General features: G+C 34.6%; 1 protein-coding gene across 1 annotated transcript; it reads left to right on the top strand.

Annotated features, from left to right (window-relative positions):
- The first annotated feature begins 2,579 nt into the window (after positions 1–2,579).
- On the top strand, positions 2,580–9,637 carry LOC120354802 (acidic leucine-rich nuclear phosphoprotein 32 family member B-like). Its single transcript, XM_039442571.1, has 2 exons — positions 2,580–2,893; positions 9,264–9,637. Exons 1-2 carry the CDS (start codon positions 2,619–2,621, stop codon positions 9,307–9,309), a joined length of 321 nt encoding a protein of 106 aa, XP_039298505.1. The 5' UTR covers positions 2,580–2,618; the 3' UTR covers positions 9,310–9,637.
- Positions 9,638–12,570: the final 2,933 nt, after the last annotated feature.

Genomic DNA, 12,570 nt, shown 5'->3' with positions numbered 1-12,570 from the left:
GATTTTGTCTCAAACTACTTTGAAAAGAATAATAACCCCAGTCATCTGGCTAGGTAGGCTATTCAAATGCATTCTCAATAGTTTCGAGAAACGGTTCTTTTTATTATTCTAGCTCTTCGAGCGTTCATATTCTTAAATACAATATGTTCAGAGCACGTGTTGCAACAAATAACAGAAATCTACAATTTTTAAATTTTAGGAGAGCACGTGGTCGCCATTTGTGGCTCAAACTAATCACATGTCTACTCTCATATAATGATATTGTATCATACGTCAAAATAGAATTACCATCGCTAAAATTGCATATCCTACATTATGGACTCACTTGAAGCATGTCAATATGACAGTATTGGTTGAATAGGAAACATTTTTTATTCATTAAGAAATGTTGCCAATGGGAAGAATTGAATAAAATATCACGTTTTTATCAACAAATCAATATATAATTATTTTCATTATGAAGTGCTATGTTTACATGTAGTGTTTGTAGTGTTATAGCATGAAGTGTATTTTTTTAACAATGGAAAGAATACTTTTCATTACTAGATTACTAGTCTACAACACAAATTGAAGCATGAGCCCCGGTGTTCCCTCGAATTTTACTCACTTACTCTCAAAACTTTTCTCAATCTTGTCGACCAAAGACAAAGATGACAAAGTTCATCAATTAGCTGTCTCAACCTGAGTCACGCGTCACAATGCGTGCATAATATCATAGACATAATTATTATCCGCTTGTTAACTTCATTTCAGCTTATTCCTTATTTTATAAATAATGACGTGCTCACCTTATTAGTGGCCGGCCAGCGAATTTTACATTGCATGCAACTATTTTTAATGAAGAACATATTAAGAAAGGTCATGCAATTAATGAAGAAGTAGATGAAAAACATTTTTTAAATTCAGAATACAAGATTGCTGCTGGCTAAGGGCTACAAGTATTGCATTTGAACATATCATATTTGATCATTTTTGAAGATTAACGAGTTTTGCTTCACAACTAAGAAAGCCCAAAGCCTAACAATTTTAAATTAATGAAACATTTCAAAAGGGCACTGAAGATTTTTATTCAATTCCATAAACCCTAAAAAATTGATAAATGCTTTTTTTTTGTATTCAGTGCTGAAGAAGGCAGCAAGAAGAGGAAGAGGGACGTGGAGGATGACGAGGGGCCTCCGAGAAGCACGCCTCGCCTTGATGAGCAGTAAGTATATTCATTTGTTCATCCACTCTCTCATTCATTGATTCATATACAAAATAGTTTGAATATAATCGGATGGGAAACTCAACTCAACCCAAAATTTCTCCATTCAGTGAGATTCACTCTCAAACTGTGAGCATTGGGTGAATGTGAGGCTTCAGTAGTCTCCCAGAGGCTTTAGGAGATCTGATAGTTTGAACGGAATCTTATTATTATAGGAAATAATATGTTTTTTTTTTTAATAATAAATAATTATGTCGATAATTATTTATTTTAATAATAAATAACATGTTTCAAGAATGTTGGTCATCTGATTTCTATTATTAGCCCATTTTTCCCATTTATTAGTACATTGAGCCAATTGGCTTTAACGTAATGAACCGGCTGAGATTTCAACCACTGAGGGGGTTAGCGTTGCCGTTTACTAGCGGTCAGTAAGCGGGTGGCTGCTCTGCATCAGTTCAGATAGATGATAGATCGGACCATATAGATGAATATTTTAATTTCAAAACACAAAATACCATTCAAATATCACACACGATACCACGCTAATAAAGCTATTACTCCCAACTCAACACCGTCGAGCTGAAACTCTTATTTTTTTCTATCTTTAGTTTAATATTTACCATTATAATAAACTTTGTTATTATTCTTTTAAATTTCATTATTATTCATAGTTTGTAATTTCTTTTATTATTTCTAGTGATTTGCTCTGTCTGATAATTTGCGACTCCTCCCTGCACACGGACAAATCATCCATGCAGGGAAAATATTCATAAGAATATTCATGTCACTGTTATAACACTGTTAACACTATTATATTTTGTAAATATGTAATTTTTCATGAATTAACTAGTTCGAATTTGAATGTTTCAAAAATTTTGGTCATCTGATTTCTATTATTAAATTATTATTACTATTAATTCCAACTTATTTCCAATGCAAGAATATAAAAACTGAGAATACTAAATTCACATATATAGAATATAAAAAATGTATTATATTATACGTGAAGCTGCACACTTTTGAATCAATCATTTATCACCACTCGAGCACGTCTAAGACGTCCGTGTAGTTGAAGCCTAAAATGTGGTGCAAGACCAACATATTTCTGCCTGTGTATAACTTTTTCCTTTTCTACTTCTTTAAAAACTAAATTAAAAAATTTATGAAATTATTAAAAATTAAATGATAAACGTTTTTCTTCTCCAGCTCTCCGAATCCAGTCACCTTTCCTCTGGAGAAGAAGGAGGAGGAGGTGGAGGGGCAGGAGGAGGAGAAGGAGGACGAGGAGGAGGAGGACGATGAGGAGGAGGGGCAGGAGGAGGAGAAGGAGGACGAGGAGGAGGAGGACGAGGAGGAGGAGGCCGATGAGGAGGAGGACGAGGAGGAAATAGAACTGTTGGAAGAGGAGGAAATGGAACTGTTGGATGTGGAGGATATAGAACTGATGGGGGAGGAGGGAAAAGAACATTTGGATGAGGAGGAAGGAGAAGAGGAAGAGGAAGAGGGAGAGGATGAGGAAGAGGAAGATGAAGTGGAAGAGGAAGAGGAGGATGATGATGAAGATGATGAAAATCATGATGATGAGGGTGAGGGAGAAATGGAACCGGAGGGGGAAATGGAACCGGAGATGGAGGACGAACTGGAATCGGAGGTGGAGGAGGAAGTTTACTACGTGCCCTACAGGTTGTAAGTAATATTTAAATAAAATTTTAATTTTAATTAATCGAGAATTATTAGATATGTCATGTACATAAGAGTTCCGGACAGCGGACATCACCATGCTCCTGCAACCTACAACTGCAGCTAGTGGAATCTAGTCAAGGATAGTGTATAGCTATACTATTGAATGTACTATATACTTTTCTTGGCAGTCGTATGATGATTAGCGCCACGAAAATTTAGAAAAGAACCATTTTCTTATCAATCCATTTCTATGTATAACTCATTACTTATATGTGTGGTATTAATTGTGGCATAAACAATAAAAACGTTGGTGAATACAGTCACTCTACGCATAGCATAGGGGTATATTTTACCAGTCATTGAGTGAGCCTGTGCGCGCCCACTGCCCCTGCAACCTGCAAGTCGTCATTGGTCGCTTCATTGTCCAATGCTGGGTGATAAAACTTCTTATTTTATACTCTTTTCTAACCCTGTATTCTGCAGGCTAAAACCTATTTAATTTTAAATTTCCATTGGTATTTCTAAATTGAAAATTTTTCATTTTAAAATAAATTCAAAATTTTTCAATTTAGGAATATTAACGGAAATTTAAAATTAAAAAGGTTTTAGCCTGCAGAATACAAGGTTAGAAAAGATTATGAAATAAGACAAGCTGGACCGGATGGTTTAAATATGGAGCTGTTCAAGCATTGGGAACTCTTCTTCAAACTTCGCTTCCTTCATTTGATAAATATGTGCTGGAGACAATAATTGAGGATCCCGGAAGTTTGGAAAGTGGCTACAGTCAAATCTCTTTTCAAGAAGGGAGATAAATAGTACAGTCACTATATACATTGGTGCTTGCAATTTATATTGTAGTTCTGATTTTTTAATATATTATTTGGATACATGAGAAAAGTCCAGAACCAATTTCTTCATGCGAAATTTTCTTGTGCTAGATACAGAGTGGCCCAAAAACCTCGTATTATTAGTTGATTTTCCACTTCTCAGCTATTTCTGCCAAATCCAGTAATCGGATGGAAAAATTTGCTCCAGCCTTTGTTAGATTATAAATTCTGAAAAAAATGAGATCATTCACAACTATCTATCTCCATCTCCAATAAGTAGTGAGTTATGATTTTTCAAAAATGAGTGAAATTTAAAGACAAAATTAATACTGATGAGTTTCTCATAGAGCATACCTCATGAACTTATGTCATTGTGAGGACATTTCTTAGTTATTAAAGAAATTGGATCTACTTTTCCCATAAGAGTGGGTCTGATCCTTATTTTCTGTTCAATCTTATATCAATGTGAGGACAATGTACTTGGCGATGATGGTATTTTTGTAGAACACAAAAATACACCCAGAGGGACTTTGAATTATACATCTAACTAAATGGTAACAATCGGAAGATATTGTTGATCAAGAACTAAAATTCATCAAAATTTATTTTTTCTTTGAATTTCACTCATTTTTTAAAAATCATAACTCAGTACTAGTAGGGGGAAAATGAGAGTACTGGAGGAAAGCTGCCCCAAGGCTGCCCCAAAGCTGCCCCAAATGTACCCCAAAGCTGATTCTTGGTTCTAACCTTGCCCAATCCAATTTAATCTGAACTAACTTGACCTAGCCATACCCCTAATCTCACAATAAACCTCAAATGAAGATCCTCCTTCCCACTTTTATGGAAAAAACTAGATCCAGCTTTTTTTTATTCCTTGAATAACTAAGAAACTGTTAATTTTATAAAAAAAATTACAAGAATAACTCATTTCAGAATCCATTTGTTAAGATTGAACAGAAAATAAGGATCAGACCTACTCTTATGGGAAAAGTAGATCCAATTTCTTTAATAACTAAGAAACCATTAATTTTACAAAAATTACAAGGATAACTTTTTCCAGTAAATCTAATAACAAATCCATCTGTTAAGATTGAACAGAAAATAAGGATCAGTCCCATGTATAGAAAAATTAGATCCAGCTTTTTTCAATTTCTTGAATAACTAAGAAACCATTAATTTTATCAAAGAGCTACAAGAATAATTTTTCTCAGTAAATCCATTTGTCAATGGATCTCTAACCTAACTCAACTTTTTCTGAAACTGAGCAACAAGCACTCAGAATATCAGTGTCCTAGAACACTTCCTTGTGGAACTCCTGCTTTTATTTCCTTCAAATCAGAATAATTATGAATTTCCATGGCTCACTCTAAAGTATCTGTCAGTCAGAGAGGATTGTAATATATCTGTAAATTGCTTTGGTAGCACTTTTTTCAGTTTGAAAAGAAGAACTTCATGCCACACTTTATCAAAAGCTTGTCCTATATCAAGGAAAGCTGCTGAACAACCTTTTTTCTCTTCTAGCACTTCTCTATTACATTCACAATCCTATGCACTTGGTCTATTGTTGAGTGTTTCACTCTGAAGCCAAATTGGTGATTTGGAATTATGTGCTGTCTCTCAATTATTAGTGTTAGCCTACTCAGTAAAATTCTTTCAAATAACTTAGCTAGCACAGGTAACAATGATAATATGATGATACTTCATGTGGCTCTTTACCTGGCTTGAGTAGCAATCCAGGGGTCTTTTTGTTATTCAGACTTCTTATTTCTCTTTTCACCACTTCCACTGTGACACACATTATTTCTTGATTTGGTTGTAAGATGTTCTCCTCTGCTTCTAAAGTGTCTTCTTCAGTTGTGTTGTTTGGCTGAAAAACGTTCACAAGATGATCTGCAAAGGTCTGTGCCTTTTCATCACTACTCCTTGCCCATTGTCTGTTCTGCTTCCTGAGAGGAGGAGATTGATGAATGGGTTTTTTATTTTTTTAGCCGCCTTCCAGAGTGAGTAGTCCGTACTGCGTTCTGCTGTTAAGTTTATCAAGTAATCATTGATTGATTCATTCTTGATATATTGAATCTCTCTCCTTAGTTCTTGAGTTAGATTGTTTAAAACTCATTTTTCTTGGGGGGAACATGATTGCTGCCATCTCCTTCTTGCTCTTCGTTTTCCCACAATCATTTCTCTGATTTCCGCAGGGGAATAATTATTTCCAGTGGTTCTTCTTCTGAATTGTGGAGTATTACACCATGCTGCCTGTTGGATATCAGTAACAAACTTCTCTAACTCTCGATCAAACTGTTCTTCGTTTCTTAATGGTGAGTTCAACTCTATTCTTTCATCCAGCATCTGTTGGAAACCATCCCAATCCGTGTGGCTGTTGACTAGAGCAGGACAAGCATTTTCCTTCCATGGAATTGAATCAGTCAAAATGATGGGTGAGTGGTCCGAATTTAGATCGAAACTATCCTCTAAATGCAAATAATTTACCGATATATTCTTTGTCAGGAAAAATCTATAAGATCTGGGAGTTTCCTTGTATCAGTGAGCCAGTAGGTTGGTTTACCAGTTGAAAGAGCTTTGCACCTCATCTCTCTCTCTCATTCCTTCATGGAGCTGTCTTCTCTTGTGTATTGTTAAGCACGATCCCCAATGCATGTGCTTTGCATTGAAATCTCCACCAAGAATGAATTCATCTCTTCTTATGGAATATCTAGGAGGACAGTAAATAGCTGCAACAACAAAATGATAATTTACTGCTTGCACTGCTACACCTGTCAATTGTATTCTATCACTTTCGAGTTTCACTTGTTCATGATGTTATAGATTGTCTCTGATGATGATGGCACTCCCACCCCTTGTGACATTGCTGGGATGTAAAGCATGATAGATCCTATAGCCTTTGAATTTCATAAACGACTGCTTTGTAAAATGAGTCTCAGATATAAGACATACATCTATTTTTTCTATGTTTAGAACTGCTTCCAACTCTTGTTGCCATTGTAACAATCCATTTGTGTTCTATTCCACTATTTTCTAATGAATGAATCATTTGAATTGCAGTAGTTTACTTTGTTCTAACTTCTGAAATTTAGACTGTAGTGAGGTGATCATTTGTTCTTGTCTATCCAGTTTTGCCAAGATGAGCTGCAAAATGTTATTGTCATCCCCTACTTCACTTTTTGACTCTCCCAATTTCGGTCTATTTTCTTTTGAGACAATCTGGGCAAAAGTTAATTTCTTAAACGCATTTTCGTTGTTTGGATTGTGGGTTTGTGTATTTTATGTGATTTTTTGTGGAATATTCTTCACTGTGTTCCTCTGTAAATTTGAAATATTTTTTTTTTTATTGAAGTTTCTAACAGTGCAGCCTGGATAGCTGGCTGAATGTGCTACCCCACAATGAATACATTTTGGTAAAGCATCACTGGGCTTTGTACAGTCTTTTGTTTGATGTTTACCTGCACATTTTACACACCTAGGTTCCTTGTTACAGTATTTTTGTGTGTGACCATATGCTTGGCATCGTTTGCATTGCAGTATCAGGTTGGCCTTCTTCAGTGCTTCCACTTCCACTTTGCAACCAAGTATATTTTTAAGTTCAAAAACTTTTTTATATTTTCTTCCGCCCTGAATGAGACTATGAACATATCTAATGACTCTCTTGTCTTTCACTTCAGCTTATTTACAACTTCTAGAACTTTAAATCCTCGTATCTTCAAATCTTCTAGTATCATGTCCATACTAAAAGAGTGATGAAGTTTTTCAATCATTACTCTTATTGGTCTCGACTGCTTATCTTCATAGGAATGACAGTTAAATCCGTCATTGATCAGTTATCTGGTAACATTCTGATAAGTTTCTGAGTCGACTGATTTTTTTCGAACGTTTCTCTACTCAAGAGTTCTATTCTAAATTTGTCAGCTGGCGACACTTTTTTCAAACTCTTAAGGAGTCCATCTAGATTCTTGATACCATCCACTATGATTGGGGTGGTGGCATATCTTCCTTCTCTCTCTTTTCAAAGTCAGTGGTTTTAGAATTTAAATTCTTTTGAATTCTTTTTGCAGACACATTTTTGACTTCTGGAGATGGAGTACTGAGCTTCCTCTTCTTGGTAGCCCGCTTAGTATGAGTCCTGATCCATTCTGTTTCTTTGGCCAATTTTTCCTCATTTTTTAAGTAGTTCTGGGATGCTGAGCTGGTAGGCTGTGAGCTGTGAATATTCTTCTCAATATTCAGAAATCTTGCTTCCAAATCCTGCACTTTTTTAACAGCTCTGAGATATAAGCGCTTAAAGTTCAAATGTTTGGGACAGATCATTTCAAAATCGGTAAGAGATAGATTCATGAAACTCCAAGGATAAATTCTTCATGGTAGTAATGTTTGAATGAGACAAAAATTTCCTGAAAATATCAATTTTTGAAAAATTATTCCATTTGCTAAAAATGACCAAAAATAACTTCTAGTCTAGTTTGATAGCTTGATAGTTAAGTAAATAGCACAAGTCGAATAACTTTTTTAGCCTTTGCACCACATCAACACGCACTTATGTTATCCTACAGACACTTAAGTAAGCTAATGATTGAGATTCTTTGCACGTTTGGTTTGATAGTGAGTGGAAGTAGGGTCAGTTGCTTAGCTGCGAACCACACACACACTTATCCCACATTTCCAAATGGTCACCCACTATGTGCATATACCACGAGATGCAGCCATAAAGTAAAAGTTCCGTGTCATCAACTCTTTAAAAAGATAAGGTTTCTCTGGTTCAATACCCAAGGGATATGGAATAGGAATTACTACAGATGATTCTGTTCACTCTTTTAATTGCAACTGAGTATTTGCATGTCAATAATCATTAACAACTGTCGTCAGCCTCACAATGGCATAATCAATTACAATAATTATCAGCTCAATCCTGAGACAAAATATTCATGTAAAAACTTTTCGAAACACCAATACAACAAAGTCAGCAGGTTCTGTGGTATCAATATCTTTTTCTAACAACATTCCATCAATTATCCTCTCTGGAAGAGCACCGTGACAATTTTTTTCAACATTTCATTCATGCCTCTCATATGGCTAGTAGATAATATTCAAATACTTGGATCCCTTTCAGGTTTGAACCACCAAACGACTTTCCAGCAGTTCCCTTCAAACTCCTTTCCAGCAGCAAGTCCCTTTTTCAGACTCTCCAGCTGCACAAGAAATCCCTTGATTCTCTCCAACTCATCTCCCAGCACTATGATCTAATCCCTCGGAGATGTGTTCTCCTCAACCAATAGATAATACACCTCATCACATATGGAGAATTTCAGACTTTAGCAAATTCATTAGTAATTATCTCAGAATCTTCTAATAATGGAATTGGCATATACATTGCTTGTAATTCGTCCCATATTGCTGTGACAGTCTCCTTTATCATGATAGCCACTGTTGATTTCCGAATTCAGAGACTGAATGCCATGCATCGAAATGACATACTACTAATCATAAACCTGAATCATATATTCTACATTAATGTTATTGTCATTACTTTGTTTCAGGGTGTTATATGTAAAGAAAATCAGAATACCTTATGGACCCTTTTGATTCTGCCAGACGTTATATCGCCAGATGTTATAACACAGGTTCTTCAAGCAACCTAGAACCGGAAGTAGTTATTCTTATAGATGATATAGAAGCTGGACAAAATGAGGTGGACCATCCATCAACATCATCCCACAACAGTGGGCCTCCATGAAGTAAGTCGACAAGTAAGGATGAAATGAGTCAGTCATCCTTTCAAAATGAAACAGAAGTATTCGAAATCTTAGTACAGAATGTACTTCGTGTTGTTGTCTTAACCAATGAAATTGTCATGAGTAATGTTTTGCTTCTTTTATTATCTTATAGCTAATACCTTATTTTGTGAGATTAATTTCTTATCCAGAATGTATTTTTTTATATTTTTATAAAATATGTAGGTTAAATTGCTTTACTTTAATGCTTTACTTGCATTGTTAATAAAATAGAAAGTGATCCCTTTCTAAAAATGTTTATATCTTTTTCTATATGAATTCCATAATATGTTTAAATCTTTGACATTTTGCTTCACTTGTGTTATATTGCTTGTGATTTTACTTTCAAAAATTCATTTGATATGAATAAAATTGTTTTACCTTTCTATCTTTTGTTTTATGATCTTCTTAAAATTCCTATTATTCTGATTTACCTTGTATTTCATAAGATGTTTTAATGAATTAACAATGATGAGATTTCAATTCAATTAACTCACCTCATTGTCAGAATCAGCCTTCCTTATCCTGAATGGGATTTGTAGGAATTTATCCAGTTATTAGTGAGCCTATCTTTGACAGAATTAAATGGAATGTAACTGGAGACTTCTAAAATATTCGAAAAATCACGTTCCATCTGCTTGTAGCTGTGGAATGAGAATTGGTACTCCCTATTAGACTGCCTTTCTTGATTAATTGGATGAATTCTCCTCTTTGTGGATATTAACTTAGTTAAGCAGCAGTAGATCTACATGTTCATGTGTGAGTTTTACTGTAAACTGACTAGTGACTGATGACTACATTAGTTCTTGATTAATTGAGTGCTTTATTTATGCAGATTACTATATATATATATATATATATATATATATATATATATATATATATATATTTATTTATTTATTTATTTATATGTCAGCAAGTAAGTGAAACTGCTTATCAGATGTACTCGGTTGATATATATATAAATTATGTAAACTTGAACAATTGATGTGCTGACTACTATTTTTGTCAGTACCGCTTAATGTTACTCTCAGCACGCTCATTTAGTTAGTCTACTCCAGCCACTTGATGTGTTAACATGTATTTTTTGCAAATAAAATTTCTTTTTAGAAACTTTCAATGAACGTGAACGTGTTTGGTGCCTGAACAGGGACCCTGAAGAGTTTTTTGTGAAAATTGTGCTGTTCATTCAACCGCCAGTTCAATTATCAATCACAAGTGATTGCGGAAAATTCGAAAGTCGGGGTCACAACTGATATGAACCATAATTGAGACCGTCAAGTGGAAGAGTGACTCATCAACACCAACAACCAACAACAACCAACAACCACCATCCTGGGGAAGAAAGGCAAGAAGGATAGCAGACCAGACCATAAACTTCTTATCAATTACCGGCCAAGGTTAAGATCATACCTGGCTCTGGCTGCAGCTGTATCCAACTCCACAGTTCAAGGTAACACGTCTTCTACATCTACAATCAGTGACATTAATAGTGAAGATAACAGTGAAAGCACAATGGATAACCCCCTTATTTTAAGACCAATTGTGAAACATCACCTACACATAATACCTGAATATACAGGAAACCCAATAGAACTACTTAGCTTTCTTGAAGTTGTCAAAAAATTAAAAAATGACTATTGTAATAATTGTATCTCGGAAGCAGCAGACAATCATTGGATTCTCCTTCACTATTGTAAAAACAAATTTCATGGACCTGCTAAAGATGTAATCCTCAAAAGTACAGTAGATGACCTCTCAAATTTGATTGATGTTTTGAAAAACAACTTTGCCGATAATAGGACAGTAGAACAATTAACTATGGAACTGCTTGCTATGAAATCACACCAAAAAGAACACCCTATTCAATTCATAGACTGCAACAAAAATGAACTGTGATTATCTCAAGACACAAACTCGATGGACTAACTGGTCCAATTCTTGAAACTATCTCATCTCAGTTGGATAAACAAATTGTAATGATTTTAGTCGAAGGAATCAACCACCAGCTTGAAGCTCACCTACAAACGCTAGGAATCAAAGACCTCAGTGATGCAAGACAGGCTATTATCAATAAGAGTAGTGCTTATTTGAAACATTTGGGATTTACTACTGATGTAACACAAATGAATCAAACTTTCAGTAAATCTGAAGGAAAACAAAACTCGTCAAATTCCAATCAAAATTCGCATCCAAAAAATTTCCATCAGTTTCAAAACCAAAACAATTCAAATCAAAGAAACTTTTCTTAATCTCAGAATCGTAATTTCAATTTCAATCAGAGAAATTTTTCTCAACCTCAAAATCATTTCAATCAGAGAAATTTCTCTTAGCCTCAAAATAATTTCAATGAAGGACAATCCTTTCCAAGTAGATTTTGTAATGGACAAAGTTTCCAAAATCACAACTTCAATCATAATCCAAATGCAAACTTCAATAATAACAACCAAAATTTGAATCAAAAATCAAACTATGTGAGCATGAGAACAGTTTCCAACTTTCAAAAGTTTCCAGTTCACAATATTGAATCTTCTGAAAATTCCAAATTTGAAAGCATGGATGCTAGAATGAGTTCTATGGAAAATGCTGTAAGTGACCTTTGCGAGAAAATGATTCATTTTTTAGAAGTAGGCTCGAAATACAATCCAAAAACTTAGTATTAGATTTGAATATGATCTCTCTTGATTTGCCTCATATTCATTACAATGATTCACGAATTTTGATCGATACAGGTAGTATATATAATTTCATTAAACCTCAAATAGTTTCTCCTCAGACAAAAATAATTGATTGTGATTATAAAATTCGTACACCCGCTGGTGAATCTAATGGAAAAGGTTGTGTAAATATTAATGTTAAGAATATGCTTGGTGTTGATAAAGATGAAAAATGTTATGTGTATGATTTTAGTGATAATTATGATGTTCTTATTGGAAAGCAAACATTGCAAGGGTTGAAAGCAAAAATTGATTTGGAGGCTAATTGTCTCATAACGAAAGATTGCATGATACCACTGTTAGGAATGAATCATATTGAAATCAACAAGGGTTGGAATGAATTGAAAATTAAAACT

This window comes from Nilaparvata lugens, chromosome X (genome assembly GCF_014356525.2).
Source record: "Nilaparvata lugens isolate BPH chromosome X, ASM1435652v1, whole genome shotgun sequence".
NCBI classification, from domain to species: domain Eukaryota; kingdom Metazoa; phylum Arthropoda; class Insecta; order Hemiptera; family Delphacidae; genus Nilaparvata; species Nilaparvata lugens.
The sequence above is the reverse complement of the archived record's forward strand: the minus strand, read 5'-3'. Positions and strand labels throughout refer to the sequence as shown.